Consider the following 19,454-nt stretch of genomic DNA (forward strand, 5'->3'; position numbering starts at 1 on the left):
AAACGTTTTTGTATGTTGTATACCTTTTTCGACTAGACATCATTGCCTCTAGAGGACAATTTTTCCAGAAAACATGGAGTTATTCTTTAGAAACATTAATTTTTTATCATAAATTTCATAAAATGCTATCATTTATTTTATTGTTCGATGTTTTTTTATATCGAAATTGCTGTGGAGAAAACTCCCCTATTGGTAAAAGATTTACCTGATTTTAGAGTACCTTCGAGGTAAATCAAAGTTTTTTTAATCAAAGAATTTAGGGACTTAGTAAAATTGAACAAATAAAATGTACAAAATTTAAAAAAAAAAAAAGAAGAAGAACCAATGCGGTTTTTCCCTTGTAGCCCTCTCAAAACTGAACTGTTTTTCTTGAAACAATTTTAAGAACAGTCTCGATTACATAACACAGGGTGTTTTTAATTTAAATAACATAATCTTTGAAAATAATGTTGTTGTTCTTGTTGCAGACTGATTGGAATCGCCATTGTAATTTTATTTACAAAAATATTTATTCATGGTGCCAACAGTGTGGGCAGTACGGGTGGCAAGCCAAGTTCAAGTAGAAATGGTAAGTAATTGTCTATTGAATTTCAAAAAATAAACTATTCTTATTTTTAATAAAAAGTTTCTGTATAAAGAAGCTTATAAAATTATAAAAACCGCTTGTTTTAATCCTCATTATGAATTTAAAATATCTTCTTATATTCAATATTAAGATCGGGGCAATACTTTTTTAGTAAAAAGGTTTCTGAACGTATTATTTCAAATTGGAATAAGTGTCATAATTTTTCCCAGAAAAAAATTACTTTTTAATTGGATTTTAATATCAATGCACACCCTAAACCGCTGATCGTAGAGGCCTGAATTTTATCGTTCTTTGTATGATGTAGGCATCCGATAAAAAAGGATTTTTCGAAATTCTGTCTCTAATTGGATGAAAAACGGGGGCAAATTTTGTATGGGACAACGTGATTCCTTGATCCAATCTACTTCAAACTTTTTCTATAGAATTGTATAATAGTTGCCTGCGCTTCACTCCCTCTAAACTTAACTCTCTTTCTCTCTAAACATCACGGCAACGAAATAATGATCTACAAACGAAAAATGACAGATTTTATGAAATCTAGGTGCAAGCTGCAAATCTTGCTTACTAAATCAACTATTAACCTATTTAAAAAGAACGGTGCTGCGTTCTGCATACGAAGGAAGAAATTTTATTAAATTATTAAATTTTTTGATGGTTCATGAAGATCAAGATCTATTTCATAAATTTTATCACTATTATTATTTTTACATTGTGAGTTTATTTATACTTTTTAATTGTTTATAAAGCTAAAAACTTTAAATAATTTTAACATTAGCAGTAGGTATTTTAATTTTCACGTTTAAAATAAATTTCATATGCTATAAGCCAAGGATAGCTAGTTGTGTAATTTTTACAAAACTTAATTATTTTTTTTCACAAAAACTTTGTTATTTTATTTTTATTTTAATGACTTCTCTTGCATTCTAGACAATAAACGTCGCATAATTTGCATTTAATGATGTCGTATTATTTCGTATTTAAAGAAAAAAAGTTATTTTATTGTTAAATACTTATGCTAGTTTATGGTTCTTCCTTCTATAGGTATTAAGCTAACATATATTTTTTGAGCTTATTTACAATTAGTCCAAAATTTGTGTGGATATAGTCTTTAGATAGTCTAACAACAATGAGAAATTCTTCTGTAATGAATATCTGCCTTCTTTCATTCTCTAATTGGAAGATACCCTCCAAAACTGTCAACGTTTATCCGATACTCAACTTGCGATGTATCCATACTTCACCATTTCGAAAAATAACATTCAGGCAAAATGTCAGGCTATGGACACTACATAGCTCATTGGATGTCGTACCAAATTGTTCGGTATCGGATAGTCGATTATCCTCTTATTAGAGTAAGAGAGAAGGTAGAAGATATTCATCGGCTCTAAACTGACAGGGCAATTTCAAATGTGCTGAGCCCAGAATTTAAAAAGCGCAGCTCTCTCAATATGTCATTTATCTGTGATTTTAAACAAGGCAAAACTTGTACGGTAGCTTTATATCTATTTGGTTCAATGTTAAATAACTACTTAAAAATATATTTGCATGTTTGTTTTTGTACATGAACACATATCTAACGAAAGTTACCAAACAAGTACAATAGAATTTCGTAGGCTTTAGAAATTCTATAAATTAATGTTCTTCCAGCCTTTCAATTTGTTATCTTATACTATATATAAGATGAAGAATTTATAGCTCTAATTTTTTTAAGTAATTTTGGTAATTGTTATTCACTCAAGCTGTTCCATTCTTACACATATAGAAATTAGCTGCAATAATAAGCTTCTTCTTTAACTAGGGTAGTGCTATGATATTCAAAGACAATCCCCGCATGTGATTTCATTAGTATTTACAGTATTCCTATGAATCCAATATCCGAACACCTTACAATATCGTTCACTGTTGGCAAATGGCATTCACCGTTGATATAATTCATACTTTACCATTTTTCATTTGACTTTATTCGCACCGTGCGTGAGTTTTATTGGAGGCGTTTCCATGGTAACGATACACTACTTTAATTATAGAATTGTATGGATGTATATATAATTGTACGGATTGAATTTATGACTTACATTGAAAATTTTATATAATTGCCTCACAAATTTAAATAAATAAAGGATAAATGATAAAGGATAATTTACATTTGAAAAATAATATTTGTGCAATTTGATCTCTTATTTTCACAATTTTTAATGCATTAAGTTTAATTAATTAGTGTTTTTCAATAATTTTAATTTGACATTTTCTACAACATTAACATGTAAAGAATTGCAAATTAGTCATAACAGCCTCCATCGCCAAACTTGTCACTGGAAGCGCTGGCATCGTTTTTATTGTCCCTACCATGACTACGCACACAGCGAATAGCTAAAAGGCCATTGAAGACTTTTTTATACTAGGTACCAAGAATTGCAATTGATAACTTTGATACTGTCTAGGAGTACCTTTAGACTGGAAGGAAAGAAAACTACACGTGATCACAAAAGTTTTTTTGTTACTTTAGCGAGTTTATGATTAGCACTTGCAAAGTTTCTGTTTATTGTTTAGAAACTAGGAATGATTGAGGTTTCAACAAAGTGAAGGAAAAAAAGAAACATTCGACAAGCAACATTTATTTGGACAAATTTAATTGTTTAATGGAAGGGATGTATACAAGAACAATTAAATTTACTATACTGGCGATATCTATTAAATAAAATATCGGTATACATAAAAGCATATGTAAGATAAAGAGACAAAATATCTGACCTACAACAAGTTGATTATAATTAAAGGTAGGATAAAAATACAATAAAAAAATGTAAACAAAAATTAAATTAATTTGAATTGAAGAAGCAAGAGCATTCTCTTCTTTACACAGCACTCATGCTATCTTTCCTTCTCCATGTAAGTGATTATATAATATAAACCCTAACGGTGAAATTAATTAAGTATCTTAAAATGAATTCATTTTTATTTTATTTTTTGTATTTCTATCCTTAAGGTTATTCAATCATCAGCACATTGTCTATATTAAATGTTTTATTTTTTATGATTTTTATATATATTTCTTTTTTTCGTGAGATGATCAATTCCAAATCAAAACATGCACAAACAAACCTGCATGTGTGCTTTCCTTCTATTTAAAAGAGGGTCTTTATGATATATTTTAAATAAATTTAAAATGTAGGTACAGGTTAAAAGATACTGAAACGAGAAGTAGTTATCTGAAGTCACGTTTGATAAAAACGTTGTTAACATTCGTACGAACTTCATGAATATACACTTGAAAAAATCTCCACAAGCATAAACGGCTAAATCGAGTAGTCTGTATATATAGGATATGACCCAAGCTATAAGAACAGGAGTTCATCAGGTTAAAGGAATGCAATCATGGGAGTTTTTATCATCCCGTTTGGATGAACAAAAGAGGACCGTTAAAATGGTGATAAAAATTGATAATGAAATTTTTTTAATTTTTCCATCCGGAATATATGATTTTTAAGAATAGTTCCAACAAAGTAAAAATTTTCAAATTCACTACTTAACAATTATCACACTTGCAATGTTCATACTTATGCACTAAAAAATTACAAATGAACTATTGCATAATTCTTTGAAAACTTGCGATAAAAATTTTTTCCGTCGCATTATTGTTTTGGCCGCATTTTATCCCCCTGGAAAAATATTAGGCCTACAATTTTGGGAGTTGGGACTTTATTTCAGAAAAACTAAAACCACTATTGTTTTTCCCTTAATTGTTTATACATGAAATTCCGAATAGAATCCATACATTGTTCATAATTTTCCGAGCTGGCTGTAAAAAGTTGAACAAAGAGGCACTTGTTAACTAGACTATGTGCCTAGAAAGAAGAAGACGACTATAAAAGGAATCGAAAGCTAATCGAATATCCTTAATTATCATCGTAAGAAATGAAGTTTTTTATTTATTTTTTATTAGTACTTCTATTAATAAATATTCAAATAAGGTTCATGGCCTTGACCTATTTATACAGTTCTTTCTTTCAGACTTATTATTTCTTATTTGTAAATTAAAAAATAGCATATTAAAATTTGACTCGAGGTATATAATATTGTAATGGGTAGTATATCTTTATTAGCTTAGAGTAGTAGTAGACATATTTTATTATTATCTCACTATATAGCACCAGACTAATAAAAATGAAATTATATTTGATTATTTTGTTGTTGTTCACTTTGTATTTTTTTTGCTACTTCGTTCGCCTGTCTCTATTTAGTTTTTTATGAGCTCTTTGATTTTAATCAGTTTGTTATATATTATATGGTCGACTGTTGTAACATATACTGGAAAAACCATGAACCTTGGAGTTCCATCACTAAGGTCATATTTCTCCCTTATTACGTGCTTCCTATAACAAGATTCTTTTTAATGCAACCGAAATTTTAATTTCCTTGTTTGCTATGCGTACGGTCTTAAAAAAAGAGTATTTGAGTCAAAGCCTTAAAAACCACGAAAATCCAAAATTATTCGGTATAAAAAGGAATAAATAAGGGAAACTGGGAGGTTGACACTCTCCCAAAGGCGTGTCAGATCCCTTGGACAGAAACACAACCTATATATAGATTTTCAACCACCTAAATTTGCATTCAGACATTCCCAAAAACTCCCTAAGATTACATTAGGATTGGGCAAAATTTATACCTATTTAACGATGAATATGCCCGATATAAATAACATATTAAACGGAACTATTCTTTGAAGACCTTCGTTTTACTCTGCGCTTTGTAGTTTTGTCTAAAAAATATAAAAGATCCATAATTACAGCCAGTGTATTTCCAATACTAACGCGGACACACCCTCTTTCTTTTTGCGAATCTCTTTGTGAATGTAAATATGTCATATATGAGTAAATAGGAAGCCCTTTACGAAGTTGTTTCAGTTCATCGTTGTTCATCGAAAATATGCATCCTTGAATTTCGCCCGACTCTAATGGAATGAATGCAGTGCATAAGTCTGTGTTTTCGGAGAAAATGTGGTCAAAAAATGTAAGTTAGAAATGACACGAATTCGTACTATTATTAAAAGTTATAAAATAAATTGAAAAACTTTTATTTTATTTATTTTTTAATTTGGTAGCCAAAAGTATCGTTTATATATTTCGTCATGGTTTTTTTACATTAAAGTTTCGTTTATGTATAGTATACGCCAACAGTTAGTTGGCTATTGCTATTTAAAAAGAATTAAACCTATTCAAATTGTCTCCGAGGGCGAGTCGGGTTGTTTCGTCTATCAGAATTCGAATTGTATATATTTTTATTTTTTGAGCTCTGTTTAATTCAATGTGGTAATTGTAAATGATCACTTCATGAGGATCGGATAGTGTAGATAATTTGAAGCTTTTGCGTGATTTCTTACCAAAATGTTTGAATAGCAAAATAAACAGCCTAGCCTTTGTTTCTGTAAGTATAAACTGAAGGTTCTAAAAAATGTTATCTGAAACCAAGTCTCGTTAGACGATATTTACTAGTTTCTAAAAACAGGGAATAGTAAAGGTATATAAAAAGATTAGCATGTCTCTCTGAGATGTGTATTGAAAATTGAAAAAATGTAATTATAAATGTGCGAAAAAATACTTAAATTTGTGTATTTTAAATAAATAATAGTCTAAAAAACTAAAAATACAAAATAAATAATAGTTTCGAAAAACTAAACAACACGCTTTTGTAACTAACTGAACTAAAAGGTAAAAAATACTTTCGTTAAATTCAAAAAAATCATTTACACCTAAAAAAAGCGTGTGGTCTTTTTAAGATATTTTATAATGACTTTAATTTTACCAATATCTGTCTATAAAATATTTACAATAATTGAAATTTGGCATACCACGCTTTTTTACGATAAAATGATTTTTTTGAAATTAAAGAAATTACTTTTTACCTTTAAGTTCAGCTAATTACAAAAACCTGTTTTTTGGTTTTTTAAAGTATTGCTGTATTCATAACTGAGATTTAAATCAATGTGCATTGAGTTAAAGGAAACGGATATTATATTCTAGGAAATACATTGATTTGTTCAGATTGAATAAAGTTTGATAACATACAATAAGATAAATAATTAATAATGTCATCAATAATTATGAACTTATAAATAGAAAATCGAGTAATTGGTTACGATGTTATCTTACAAATAAAATAAAATACATTCGAAGTTATATCGTATACATATAAAATAAAATATTGATACATAGAAAGTCTTCTTCTAACTAGAAGAAGAAACAGTTTGTTTAAATGTAACTTTATATTTTATTCATGTATTATTGGTGGCAATAAATAAAATATAATATTATGATGACTGGATTTCATATTTATTTTTTATTTGATTCTATGTTATTATATTTCTTTTGTGTTTTAATATATTTGACTCAATATAAATATTTTAAAAGATAATGGTGTTTCAGATTTATTGAACTTTTTTTTGTATATTAAATTGGGTTAATTATTTGAAATTCAAAAAGTGTTGAACTTGGGAAGTGTCAATAGTGGATATAGAGGAGTAAAAACAAAATAATAAAGAAAGTTTATTGACCCTAATTGCTTCCCTTGTTGAAAGTTTGGCTAAAGAGATGCTATGGTAAGTTTACAGGGTCGACTTAATAATGAAATTTGAGTATTTGACATCGAAATATGTATAGTCAACAGATCGGTCAATTCCCTCACTTGCTAATAAATAATATTTATGAATGTAACTTTATTGGCTGGATATTTCAACTAAACCATTATTAAAGTTATTAATATATTTTTAATTATTAATTAATAAAAGTACAAATTCAGTGAGATAAATTCAAATTTATAAAACGTAAATTCAAATTTTAAAACGGATGTGACGTCATACTATGTGCCTTGTCATATTTGTTGACATACTGTATGGTATTAATTACTTATATTTTGTGTGAGATTACTCTACGGCTCTTTATTAGAAAACTTAATAATAACTGTTGTAAATTGTGTGTTGTAAATTCATTTTCTAAAGTGTAAAATATAGATTAAACTGTCACCAATTGACAGATCACATGTAAATACGTCATCAACAGAGAGCGCCAAAAGAGCTGCGTTTAAACATCTCAAAATTATTCTCTACTTTAAATTTTTGTTTACACTTAAATAAAGCGTTCTTGACCAGTATTTATATTTTTTACTATGTTAACGGTGTAAACAATGAATTAAAATATAAAAGAAATACATGAATATTCCCTGTTGAGAAATGAATCGATTTCAATTTAAAGATCGATTCAGATGACTCACAATCCTTAAAACTCATTAAAAAATCTAGGATTGTTTTAAATTGTTAGATTTTATTAGCTAGCAATGGCTGAAGCAACGAACTATGTTATTCGACATAGCACTTAGTGTTGCTTAGGACTTTAAGGATATAAAAAGGATATATACCTTGAAATCAAAAATAGAAAATATTTCCAAACTAAATCATATAAATCCCATCTATAGCCAGAGGTATTCATTAAAGCTTTTATTTTCTTATACTACTGTTTACTAATAAGTTTACAAAATTTGAATTTGTAAATAATTGTTTTAATGATGAAATCTTATATTGAATAACCATTTGGAAAATACATATATCTCGCTTTATCGACTTCTGATTTTTTATTCCAACTCAACAAACTATTAAAATACTGTTTTGCGTTACTAATCCATAGTCATTGAGCTTCGAATGTTGAAAAATTTTGTTGATGGTTTTATTATATTGCAAAAAATGCATTATGTAGAAACCCTGTAATGGTGGATATTAAGAAACTTTTATGTCTAAATTTTACAGACAAGTGATAATCTTTTTTAACACAAGCTTTTTAATTACTATTTTATGAAAATAATTTCTAAAGTGTAATTATTTTAAACGACATATTTTTATGCATATGTTATACGTTTTGTTTTTTAATTATATGAATAGTTCAAAACTTTGTCTTTATGTGATGATTCTGTTTTTTTCCGAAACTTTTTGTAAGCTTCAATTTTTTTTTTTTTTTTTTTTTTTTTTAAATTAAACAAGTGAAATTTACAAAATTAAAAAAATTCCGACAAATTTTTCGGGTACACAACCCTTAAATCGCCCTTGAAACATAACTAAGAACACTCTCCATTTAAATATTTTTCAAACTAAACTAGGCGCTACGATGCCATAGACAGACAGACAGACGGACAGACAGACTTAGCTGTCAAACTTATAACACCCCTTTTTTTAGTTCGGGGTTTAAAAATTTGACAGAATTTTACCTTTTTGTTTATCATGTCAATTCCCATTAATATCTTATCCTGATAATTCAAAGATGGCAATGTTCAATTACAAAGACAAAAATGCCAATAAAAGGTTGCGTTATTTTGCTTAGATTTCATTATGTAAACATTTACAGTTAATTTAATTGCAAATCTAAATGTAGGATCGTTTATTTCTTCGTTCGAAATAACAAAATTTTTCTCATATCATACAATGGACATTAACTAAGTACAATCAATATTTGACCGTACTTAAATTAAAATTATCTATATAACACAAAATGGTAAAAAGGGTATTCTCTTATATCATTGTATCGTTCGTATCACAAATTGTCTAATTAAATTATAAATAGTAAAGTGACCTTTTATTATTAGTTTGAAATTGTCACTTACACTTATATAAAATGTAAAATTTCGTTTTTTGTCCGACGTGCAATGTGCAATGCAAATCTCAAAGCAAATAAAAAATAAATTAATTAATTTTGTATTGATAGGCTTACACACTCATGCATTTTGCAAAAAATGATTTGGTGAAAACTTCGTTCACCTTTTTGGAAAAGCAGTCCACTTTTTGTTTTAACTAGTACAATTTTTGTTGCAATTTAGTGAGACTTACCTGGTTTGAATTTCAATATAATGATTTGCCTTTAAAAAAGTAAGTACAAGTATTAGCCATCTAGCCGCTGTAATTGGAAGTAATGAATACGGATCTTTTTCCTCTTTTAATTAGTTCGAACTATAATCGTCAGTCAGCGGGTTGCAACTTCTAGTTATCAATAATCGGAACTTAATGATAACTGGAAGGAATAAATAATTTATTAGCACTAATGACAGCTGTTCAACGTATCTGTTAATCTTAGTTCGAAGGTAGGAGATAAAAACATTAGGAATGCATTTAATCTGGTTTTTAAGGCTCTTCAAATATAATTTTGGGTCTGATATACCCAATGTTTCCACTGCCAGATTAACTTAACATTCAAATAAAAAAACTTTATATATTGACTTCAAGTATATGAAATTATAGCCACTCTTTCAGCTGCACTGACCTTCTCTTCCCTGTACCTAGATATACCATGAATAACATTGACAAGGTATATATTTATGCCAAAACAAATTTCAATAAAGAAATAATGATATGTTTAGGCTACCAATTTCTGAATTGCCCTAATATAAACTAAAAATTCCTGTTCATCCCCCTCGGGCTGAAAGCTGGGTGCTCTGATGCCAGCCACCCAGCTTTTTCATCAATAATTACAAGTTGATTTTCAACAGGTTTTCTCACATAAAAGATACAAAGATACACATGTGTACGTATAGATACATTAGTGTATGTTGTTTTGTTATCCGAATATGTGGGATAAGTTTGATGTGGTTTTGACACTACCTCGATTTTCTATATACCATATACATAGTAACAATGTAACAAATAATATAAGAAATGGCTGACCAAACTACTATCCTCTATTTTCCGCAAATAAAATAAACCACATCAAAACAGAGCTGATTTAAATTTAGAAAACACTATGGTTACCGAGCAAATCTGACTATAGTCCGATATCGTACGTATGTCAAATTTGTTTCATCCAAGAGCATAAGTAATGGAGTAGCTTTGCAATGCATAAGATTTAAGATGTGATCGCTCTAAGAAATCTTTCGTATGTCCAAAAAGTTTCACACAAGAGCATAAGAAATTTAGTAGCTTTGTAATTCATAAGGTTTGAAAAAATTTGTAGCGCAAGAACTGCGAAATATCCAGGGATTGAGCAAATAACACATTTTCTTAAAATCGAATATTGCTTTTTTAGTTTACCAATAATTTTTATTTCGAAAACTAAGCGTTTAGACAAAATATCGTAAAGAGTACTTTTTGCATAACACTAATGGAAAAATACAAAAATATTTATTTATTTTTTTGAATAAAAAATCATTTGATTGTCATATGATTGCAAATTGATTTTAAAACCTTAGCGGATATTACTAATTTTGTACAACATTTTTGGTACTCTCAAATAACCTAGTACCTTTTTTATCTAAGGATAATGATTAGTAGTAGCTTATTTTCTTTTCTACTCAACTTTATGAAATAATTAACCTCTTTCATAACTTCCAATATCCTGTTTTTTTTCTACGATTCAGCTATTGACGATCTTATTAGGTTCTTTCCATTCAACGTTCTTTTAATCTTAGAAATGAATTAAATATAGGAACTAATTTAAATATTATGATTAAAAAATCCGTGAAAACTCATTTTTTATTCAGAATTCAGTACTTTAGTGGAAAATACACGTTAATATCACACTTATTATATTGAGTGCTGAACCATACCTGGTAAAATAATTGTCCACGTTTAATGATAAACAATCCATTCATTTTTGTTATCGGTTTTTGATTCCTATTGTTCTACTATATCTATTAAATATTCCTTAATGGGTAAAGTGAAACAATTCGATTACGCAATGAAAATTTACACAACCGTTGAGTACAAGAGTTGCTTTATCAAAAATATAATTATTAAAATATATTATAGGAAAAAATTTGGTTTTTTATTAATCAAAAGGTGAAAGTGATGGAAAGAGTATAGTATTTGATTATATCTTTAAATTATCGAAACCGTTTCACGCAAAAGAAATAATCTATAAAATGCAGGGTTTTTTGACGAATAAAATTTTTATTCAGATCTGCTTACATAAATCGAAAGTTGATAAAGTTGGAGATTGGAGTAATTGCATCTGGGATTTCAACGGAAGTGAACCTGTACTCTCTCTTAAATTGTGTTTTGTTCAGTGATCTTTTCATGACTTTTTACCTTGCGATGAAGGGTCCAAAATATTTCGATCAGTTTTTAAAAAAAATCAAATTTTCTTTTAAATATATACATTGTGAAAACGAAGTCAGTATTTTTATTGGTGTTTTAAAAATTGTAGAATATATTAAAAAGCCGAAGCTTGCATAAAAATAAAACAATTTTTTTAAGAGAAAAAGATTTTCGAATGCTTTTTTGAGGTTCTAGTTTAAGTTTTGTTAATTTAATGATAAAAAATGATCGACAGTTGTCATGGAACACTCAGTAATACTTATTTCATACCTTGGTACATTATCAATAATGTAGTGCTTTCTTTTTTATTTACAAGATATTTACTGAAAAGCTTAGTTAATAATTTTAGATATCAAATACTTGTTTGATTCTTTAAAGAAATTAATTTTATAACTACTTTTGTTTTTTACTGCATGAAATTGTAGGATTAGTTTAAAGAAGACATACTTTTGATTTAGTTGTCAACCCGATATGTGAATATTGGTTTGATTATTACGTTTGGTTTGATTTGGATATTTATTATGACATTTTTTAAATTATTTCTGTTTTCATTGACTTCTTATAGCTTTTTCGTCTCAATTTTTTTATACGATAAAATATTAAATTTTGAAAAAAAATATAAATTGACATTTGTAAAAACATTTTTGAATTTTCCAAAATTCATAGCAACTTGAATCGACTGAAAAAGTTTTAGTTTACTAGATAACCTTGAGGTCGGTTATTGGTGTCTGTTGCAGTTGATTTGGTTTTAACTCCCAACTAGCAAACGTTTCTTTAGTGAACGTTTCTTTATTAACTCAGTTTTTCACAAAAACTTCACAAGGGATCTTTAATGTGGAAAACATGGTATATGATAAATATGTTAAATAGAAATGATATATTACGTGAAAACAGGTTCGCTCTCTCATATAAAATGAAATTCTTAAACTCGAATATAAAAGGCTGTGTTATATGGGTTATATTATAGTATATACAACGAAATATACAATCCCATCCAGTCAGTATATAATACAGTGGCAGTCAGTAGGTATTACTGTGATTATGAATTATTTATGGGTGAATGAAAGGGACAAGTCAATTTTCTGGCGATTACTCACATACAAATCATTCATGTATCCTTTCAACTACGAGATTATATACATTCGTCAAATATATATATATATATATATATATATATATATATATATACGAATATATTATATTAGATACCTATATACTTTATCTATATACAGGAAGGCACCAATTTTTCACTAGTCTGTATAGGAAGTTTTTGTAATCTGTCCGAAAATCCAAATCCAAATTTTCAACATGTATTTACGTTTCATGATCTGGACAATGTGTTAACGTACTTTTTACGTAATGTCAGTTCGGTGACAATATTTTGTTCGCCGAAAACAATCTCAGGCTGGCTCAAATCGTTGCGTAGTAACATCGAAATGTGTTGAATAGATTGCTAGATTTCAATTATTGTAAATATTTTATTGACAGGTATTGTTAATAGTAAAGTCACTATAAAATATCATAAAAAGCACCCCACGCTATTTACGATGAAATGACTTTTTTAATGTTTTTTTTTTTTTGATCTTGTAGAAATTAATTTCTATTTTTAGTTCAGATAGTTACAAAAGGGTGTTTTTAGTGTTTTCAACATTTTATTTATTAATATTGTGGAATTTTATCTGCTCTTCCACCAGAATTATATGAATTATTTACATTATAAAATCGTTAATCCTGAAGATTAAAAAATTTATCGGGTTATCTTTAATATCTTATCTAGAACTCTAAACTCATTCGAGTCATTTGATTTCACTCAAACCTAACTATCCGGTTTATAGAAAATTCCAGAGTCAAAATATAAAATTTGTTCATTGGTTTGATTTTGTCACTAAAGTACAAGGCCATGCGGTACTCTAGCCCAAACTAAACCGTTCGTTTAGTTTAGAAATAGCCTGCCTGCATATATTTGATAATATAGTTTATTATACGAATAATACTTTTATTCACAATAGATTTATAAACATTTTACAGAATACTCTAAAAGTCTAATCACCATCATTTTTAAGGTTTCTAGCCAGACCGTACATGATGGCGAAGATTCCAAAAATATATCCTTCATATTGACTGTCGGACCAAATAACTCAACTTATTTAACTCACTTCATACCCCAAAATGTATATTTGGCTGTTTCTCTGTTGACCCCAAGCACCTCAACCGATTTCTGCAAATGTGTTCTCGTTAGAAGCGTGAGAACGATCCCGGTAATATAAAATAGGCTTATTTTCACGAATTAGAGTATTGCGAGCGTTAGTTACCTTAGTAATTTAAAAATTGGTTGCACAGTTTCAAATTTTTTATTGAAACTATTATGGAAAATTCTATATTTTTATGAGTCGACACTTCTTGAACCTGTCCTTCTACTGTAGAACGAAGGTTCTATGGTATATGGATATAGAAGTATATCCATACATAAATGTCTGAATAATTGCTATAAAAAAAGTTTAAAAATGATTGAATTGTTTCAAACTTTTAATTAAAGCTTTTGTAGGATTCAATATTTTTATGCGTCTACACCCATTGAACACTTACACATCCTTGAACCTTTTTGTAATTTTTAAATTTTGAATTCATTTATTATTGGATAATACTGATGAATGCTAATAAATTAGCATTTAAAATAATAATTATTTACAATTTGTATATGGGTATTTGGTTATTTCTATTTGTTCATACGCTGGATTAAGTTATATAAAGTACATTTATTTATTATTCATATATTATAGAACAGTTGTATAGAGAATGCTAGTGATTTAAAATTATCTATCTGAGCATGTTTATATGAATAATAATTATTGAGTTGGTCTTTGTTTTTACATTTAATATTATTTATATGAGGTAAAAATTATGATTTTGTGTAGGTATGGCTTTTCGCACGTGAAAGTGCACTATGTTCTGGGTATTTACCAATTAACCAATTTTTAAAGGAATGATACGTTACGCTAGAAAAAATTTAGTGGTATGCGGAACATATGTTAAGAGTTAAGAGCTGATGTAGTTTATGGAATAAAGATTAAAAATAATGATGTGGGTGGCCTCAGTTATAGTATATGTCTGAGAAATGGAGGTTACATTCCATTATTATTAAATATTAGAAATTTTTACGAAAATTTTCTTATTTGATGTTTTGACATCTACAATTTAGAAGTAGGCCTTTTCCGGATGTAAAGCCAAAATGTTTGTTTTGATAAAAGCATTTCCCTATTTGGTTTATAACAATTTGATACAATTTATATAATTGATTAAATTAAAGGTGATTAAATTTCAAAAATTAAAAACTCCTATTAACCTTGCTAGTTCCTCCAAACTCTTACACAACTAGGAAAAATAATATAAAGGTAGATCATTCGATATAGTCAAATCCATAAAACTTTGCTTTAATATTTGTTCACTATTGGAATCAACAGTCTTCAATACTAAGACATTTTATCTATATATATATATATATATATATATATATATATATATATATATATATATATATATATATATATATATATATATATATATATATATATATATATATATATATATATATATATATATATATATATATATATATATATATGGTAAGAATCGTTCACGATATGTATAGAAAAGTATGTATTATCAAATATAAAATTTTTAAATTTTAAATTTTATTGAATTCCCAAAAACAAGCCATTTCACCATTTCACGACTGAACTACCTAAAAAAGTTATTTCGATTTTTATCAAACATAACTGTCTTTTTTACCATCAAAATTTAATCGGCATTTAATTTAAGGATTCTAGAAGTAAGAGCTGTGATAAAAAGGGTAGACAAAAGCATCTAGAAGAAGCAATTTCTAGTTTCGAAAATCAATGATCGAAATACTTAAAAAAAGATTCCACTCCATACATTCAAACATATACTCTGCGTCAGAAAATGTGCACATGCTTTACCATTCTAAGTGTTATTACTATATGATATGTTTGAACTATATCACTTAGAATGCTGTGCACATTTTGTTTCGCAGAGATACATACATACCTACATACATGCATACATACATACATACATACATACACACATACATACATACATACATATATACCAAGTTAAATAAAAGCTTGTAAAATTTTCCTATTACTGAGGTAAAAAATCCTTGGCAACAATGTGACATTAGACCTCACAATAACTAACATAAACTGAAAGGCTTTGTCTTCAAATTGGTCTACAGAGTTTACACATTTGAAGGGATAATTGAGATTTATGCAGCGATTTAAAAGAGAGTTGGATCATCAAAATATTTAAATTTGTAACAAATAATTTTTAACTTTTTGCTGTTGAATTGTTTTTCTGATATTTGCATTATTTTTTTAATCTATCAATTAAATGGCGTTAAAAAAAGGTATGTCCTTTTACAATTTAAAATTTGAATTTTGATATCTTTTTATGAAAATTACAATTACCATAAGCTAATTTCGTACTTATAGCCCGTGGGAGTACATTTCAAATGCAAAAGATTACCTTTTTTTTATATTTTAGCATCATGTGATTACGTACCATGTATTTAAAGGAGCTTATTATGTTTGTTTATCAAGCTTTTTTATTTTTTCAGTCTGTTAGTTTTTTTTTTATGTTTTTGTTGTATACATTCCTTCTCTGCCTTAATACTCACCGGATTTATTAAAAATGGGTCTCTAGACAAATCACGAAAAACATAAACCCACACACAAAGTAAACTAAAGTATTTTCTTTTCCATCTTTTTTGTAAAAATCATGGTTAAAAATTAAATATATTTTTTGTGACATTTTTTTTTTTCAATTGAATTGTTTCGTACGTTTTTTTAATATTTTTACTTTATTTAAAATATTTTATTTTATATATTTTTTCCTTGAATTCATTAAAATCTCATGACATTTTGGCCATAAAGTTTTCGAATATTTGAAAAGAGCTTTTGATGGTTTTTGAAACGTGTTAGGAGTGGGACCGCCGAGCGTTCAACGCTCAAATATGAAGATAATTGAAGAACAATCATAAATATCATATTATCCGACAGTAAACCAGGCAAAGTTGAATGTATTTGACGTCTCTGAAAAGTTCAATTTTCGGGTGTCGAGCGATGTCTCTAGATTAATTTGGAAATGTTTAAAATTTCCCTCGTTTTTATGTTTTATACTTCTTTTGCTTCATATGTTATATTATGGTTTGTTTGCAAATAGTGGATAAATCGTAGCTGTGTATCAAAGTTGTATTTTGCATTCAACTGCTGCAAAAATTATAATATTTTTTCGGAAATAAATGTAAAACATTGTGTGCTGTTGCATTTATATTATTACCAACTGTTATTTAGTTTCTCCTGTCCCGTTGTCTGCCTGTAATCAAATCTTAAAAGTCAAATTTGATCAACTTTTCGGTTTTTGCATGCACATTTAGTTTGGATGACAGTGCATGGTAAGGTTGTGGCGTCTTGATTTTCCCATCGCTTCCACCATATTTGATATTTATATATATAGAAAATAATTTTATCTATGAGACACTCATACCCGACTGTTTGTAAAAGCTTGAGGCGCTAAATATCAAGAATGAATCGAAAAATAATTAGGCATGTAGAGTAAATTAATTCCGATACATTTTTTAATTTTAAATTGAGCACCTCAAGCTTTTAAGAAATAGTCGGGTATGAGTGACTCATAGATTAAATTATTTTCTGCTTTTAAGTACAATAAAAGCTTGTCCCATACAAATAATTTTTTCTTAAAATATTTATTTATACCCATTTTTTATCAAATATATACAAATTTAGCGTGTGTTTATGGATGCAAAACTCGAATTTAGCTACAGATAGACTTGAAATTTTGACGGGCCGTTGCCTTATACCCAAGAGTCTTTATAATATATTAATAATATTAAAAAAAACGAAAAAAGGGATGAAATTCATAGAAACGTCAAACATGTTTTTGGCTATTTTTATTTGCCTAATATCAGACAAAGACACAGCGAAACGTGGCTGGGTTAAGCTAGTACTTACTATAATAAATTAAAAAAATTTAAAAAAAAATCATAGTTTTCCCAAAGTTTTCTTTGGTAAATAATTTGAAAACGTATATCCTTGTTTCAGTTATTGTATAATAAAATTTTAACATTTAAAATAAAATGGTATTGAATTTTTAGTTTTATGAAAAATTTACATAATTAATTTAAAATGAAATAATATTGTTATTGTATGTATTATACCTACTTTGTTTTATAAACAAAAACCCAGAATTATGACAAGAATTATAAATATTATTTTTGTACAAAGTGTCCGAGTGTTTAGATATATTAAATTTTTAACTATTAAAAACATTTTTATCTAATTAATCTTAAATTTAATACTTGATACAAAAAATTATCAAGAAAACAGTCCAGTAACCTAGTGACATGAAAAAGTTTAAGGGTCATTGTTTTATAAACATTTTTCATAACTCACACAGCAAAACTGAGAAAATATCATAAAAGGACGCCACATTGATGTTATAGCAATTGGATCTCGATCAAGTTTTCTCATTTTGAAGAACTTTCTAGAATTTGGCATCCAAAGTCTCAATGACAGTGAAACATATGTAAATAATCTAATTGGTTTTTCAAAAAATTTAAATGAATATTTGGTGTTTGCCCTTATAGATAATAAATTCAAGTAATACTTGCCTAAATTAACGAATGCATTGAGGATGCATAATAATCAGAAACACCGGGTTAATCTACTTGATATATGAATGTGCAGAAGGTGTCTTTTCTCATCTTCTGTTGTTTATACTTTTTCCAGTTTTATTAAAATGTTAATAAAATTAAATATTGTGTATTTTATTTGAAAATACAATTTCTTTATGTTTTTCATATTCTCTTTGTCACATTTATGTATTTTTATTCTTTGATATTTTTTAAATACTATTCTAGAAGCCACACTCTTCAAGTTTTTAAGGTTGTTGTCTTCTAACAATATTGTAAAAAGTTTTGGATTATGTGCACGGTATAAGTATATAAGCTTGTAGTGATATAAAGCATAGTTTTTATTTCTACTGTACCATTCAACTCTTTCGTTTACTATAAAAAGTATACGAAGATTTGTTTAAAATTATGCTACTTATCTTCAATCACAATCTATAGTCTAACTATAATCGTTTCTCTTCAACAATAAAATTGATTAACTTTGCGTTAATATATCTTTGCAATGAAATTGACAATAATTAATCTGATTTTCAGTTAGTTTTTTGAAAGTTCCTGACTAGAATTAAAAAACTTTTTAAAAACAAACCCTTTTCTGTGTTTCCGAATTTTAATAAAGTATATCTCGAGTCAGAGACGGTCCTAACCAACTTCAAATTATCATGATAATTGTAATTTAATATCCTTGATAAGAATTTTCTAACACTAAACTCGGAGCGAGATAACAACCTTAACTAACTGTTCTTTTATAAAATATAACCGACGTTATCGGATTGTAAAATTTATTAACTTAAAGTACGTAGGTAGAGGATGTTTTTTTTTTAATTATACGTATTGGAGATGTTTAAGAAAATTTCGACATTTCCGCCCACAATTAAGACATAAATATTGAAAATATATACTATACAAACGTTGAAACTTCAAATTTAAGTGAAAGGTTGTAGCCCATTTTGGAACGCGTAACGTGTAGCAGTGTGTATATATACTTTATAAAAGGTGTTCCAAAATTGATGCGAGAAGTATTTTCAATAGAAAACACAAGTTTTTAATAAAAATTTATAATTTTTTTATTGTTG

The 19,454-nt window shown here is 27.7% G+C and overlaps 1 protein-coding gene across 1 annotated transcript in view; it reads left to right on the forward strand.

Moving 5' to 3' along the window:
* The first annotated feature begins 147 nt into the window (after positions 1–147).
* Positions 148–19,454, forward strand: part of LOC123297927 (collagen alpha-1(XV) chain-like) — a 145,203-nt gene continuing 125,896 nt past the window's right edge. Inside the window, exons 1-2 of the mRNA XM_044879763.1 lie at positions 148–227; positions 468–568. Coding sequence (XP_044735698.1) covers positions 148–227; positions 468–568 — 181 coding nt within the window. The remainder of the gene's footprint in view (positions 228–467; positions 569–19,454) is intronic.

The sequence above is a fragment of the Chrysoperla carnea genome, chromosome 4 (assembly GCF_905475395.1).
Source record: "Chrysoperla carnea chromosome 4, inChrCarn1.1, whole genome shotgun sequence".
NCBI lineage: Eukaryota > Metazoa > Arthropoda > Insecta > Neuroptera > Chrysopidae > Chrysoperla > Chrysoperla carnea.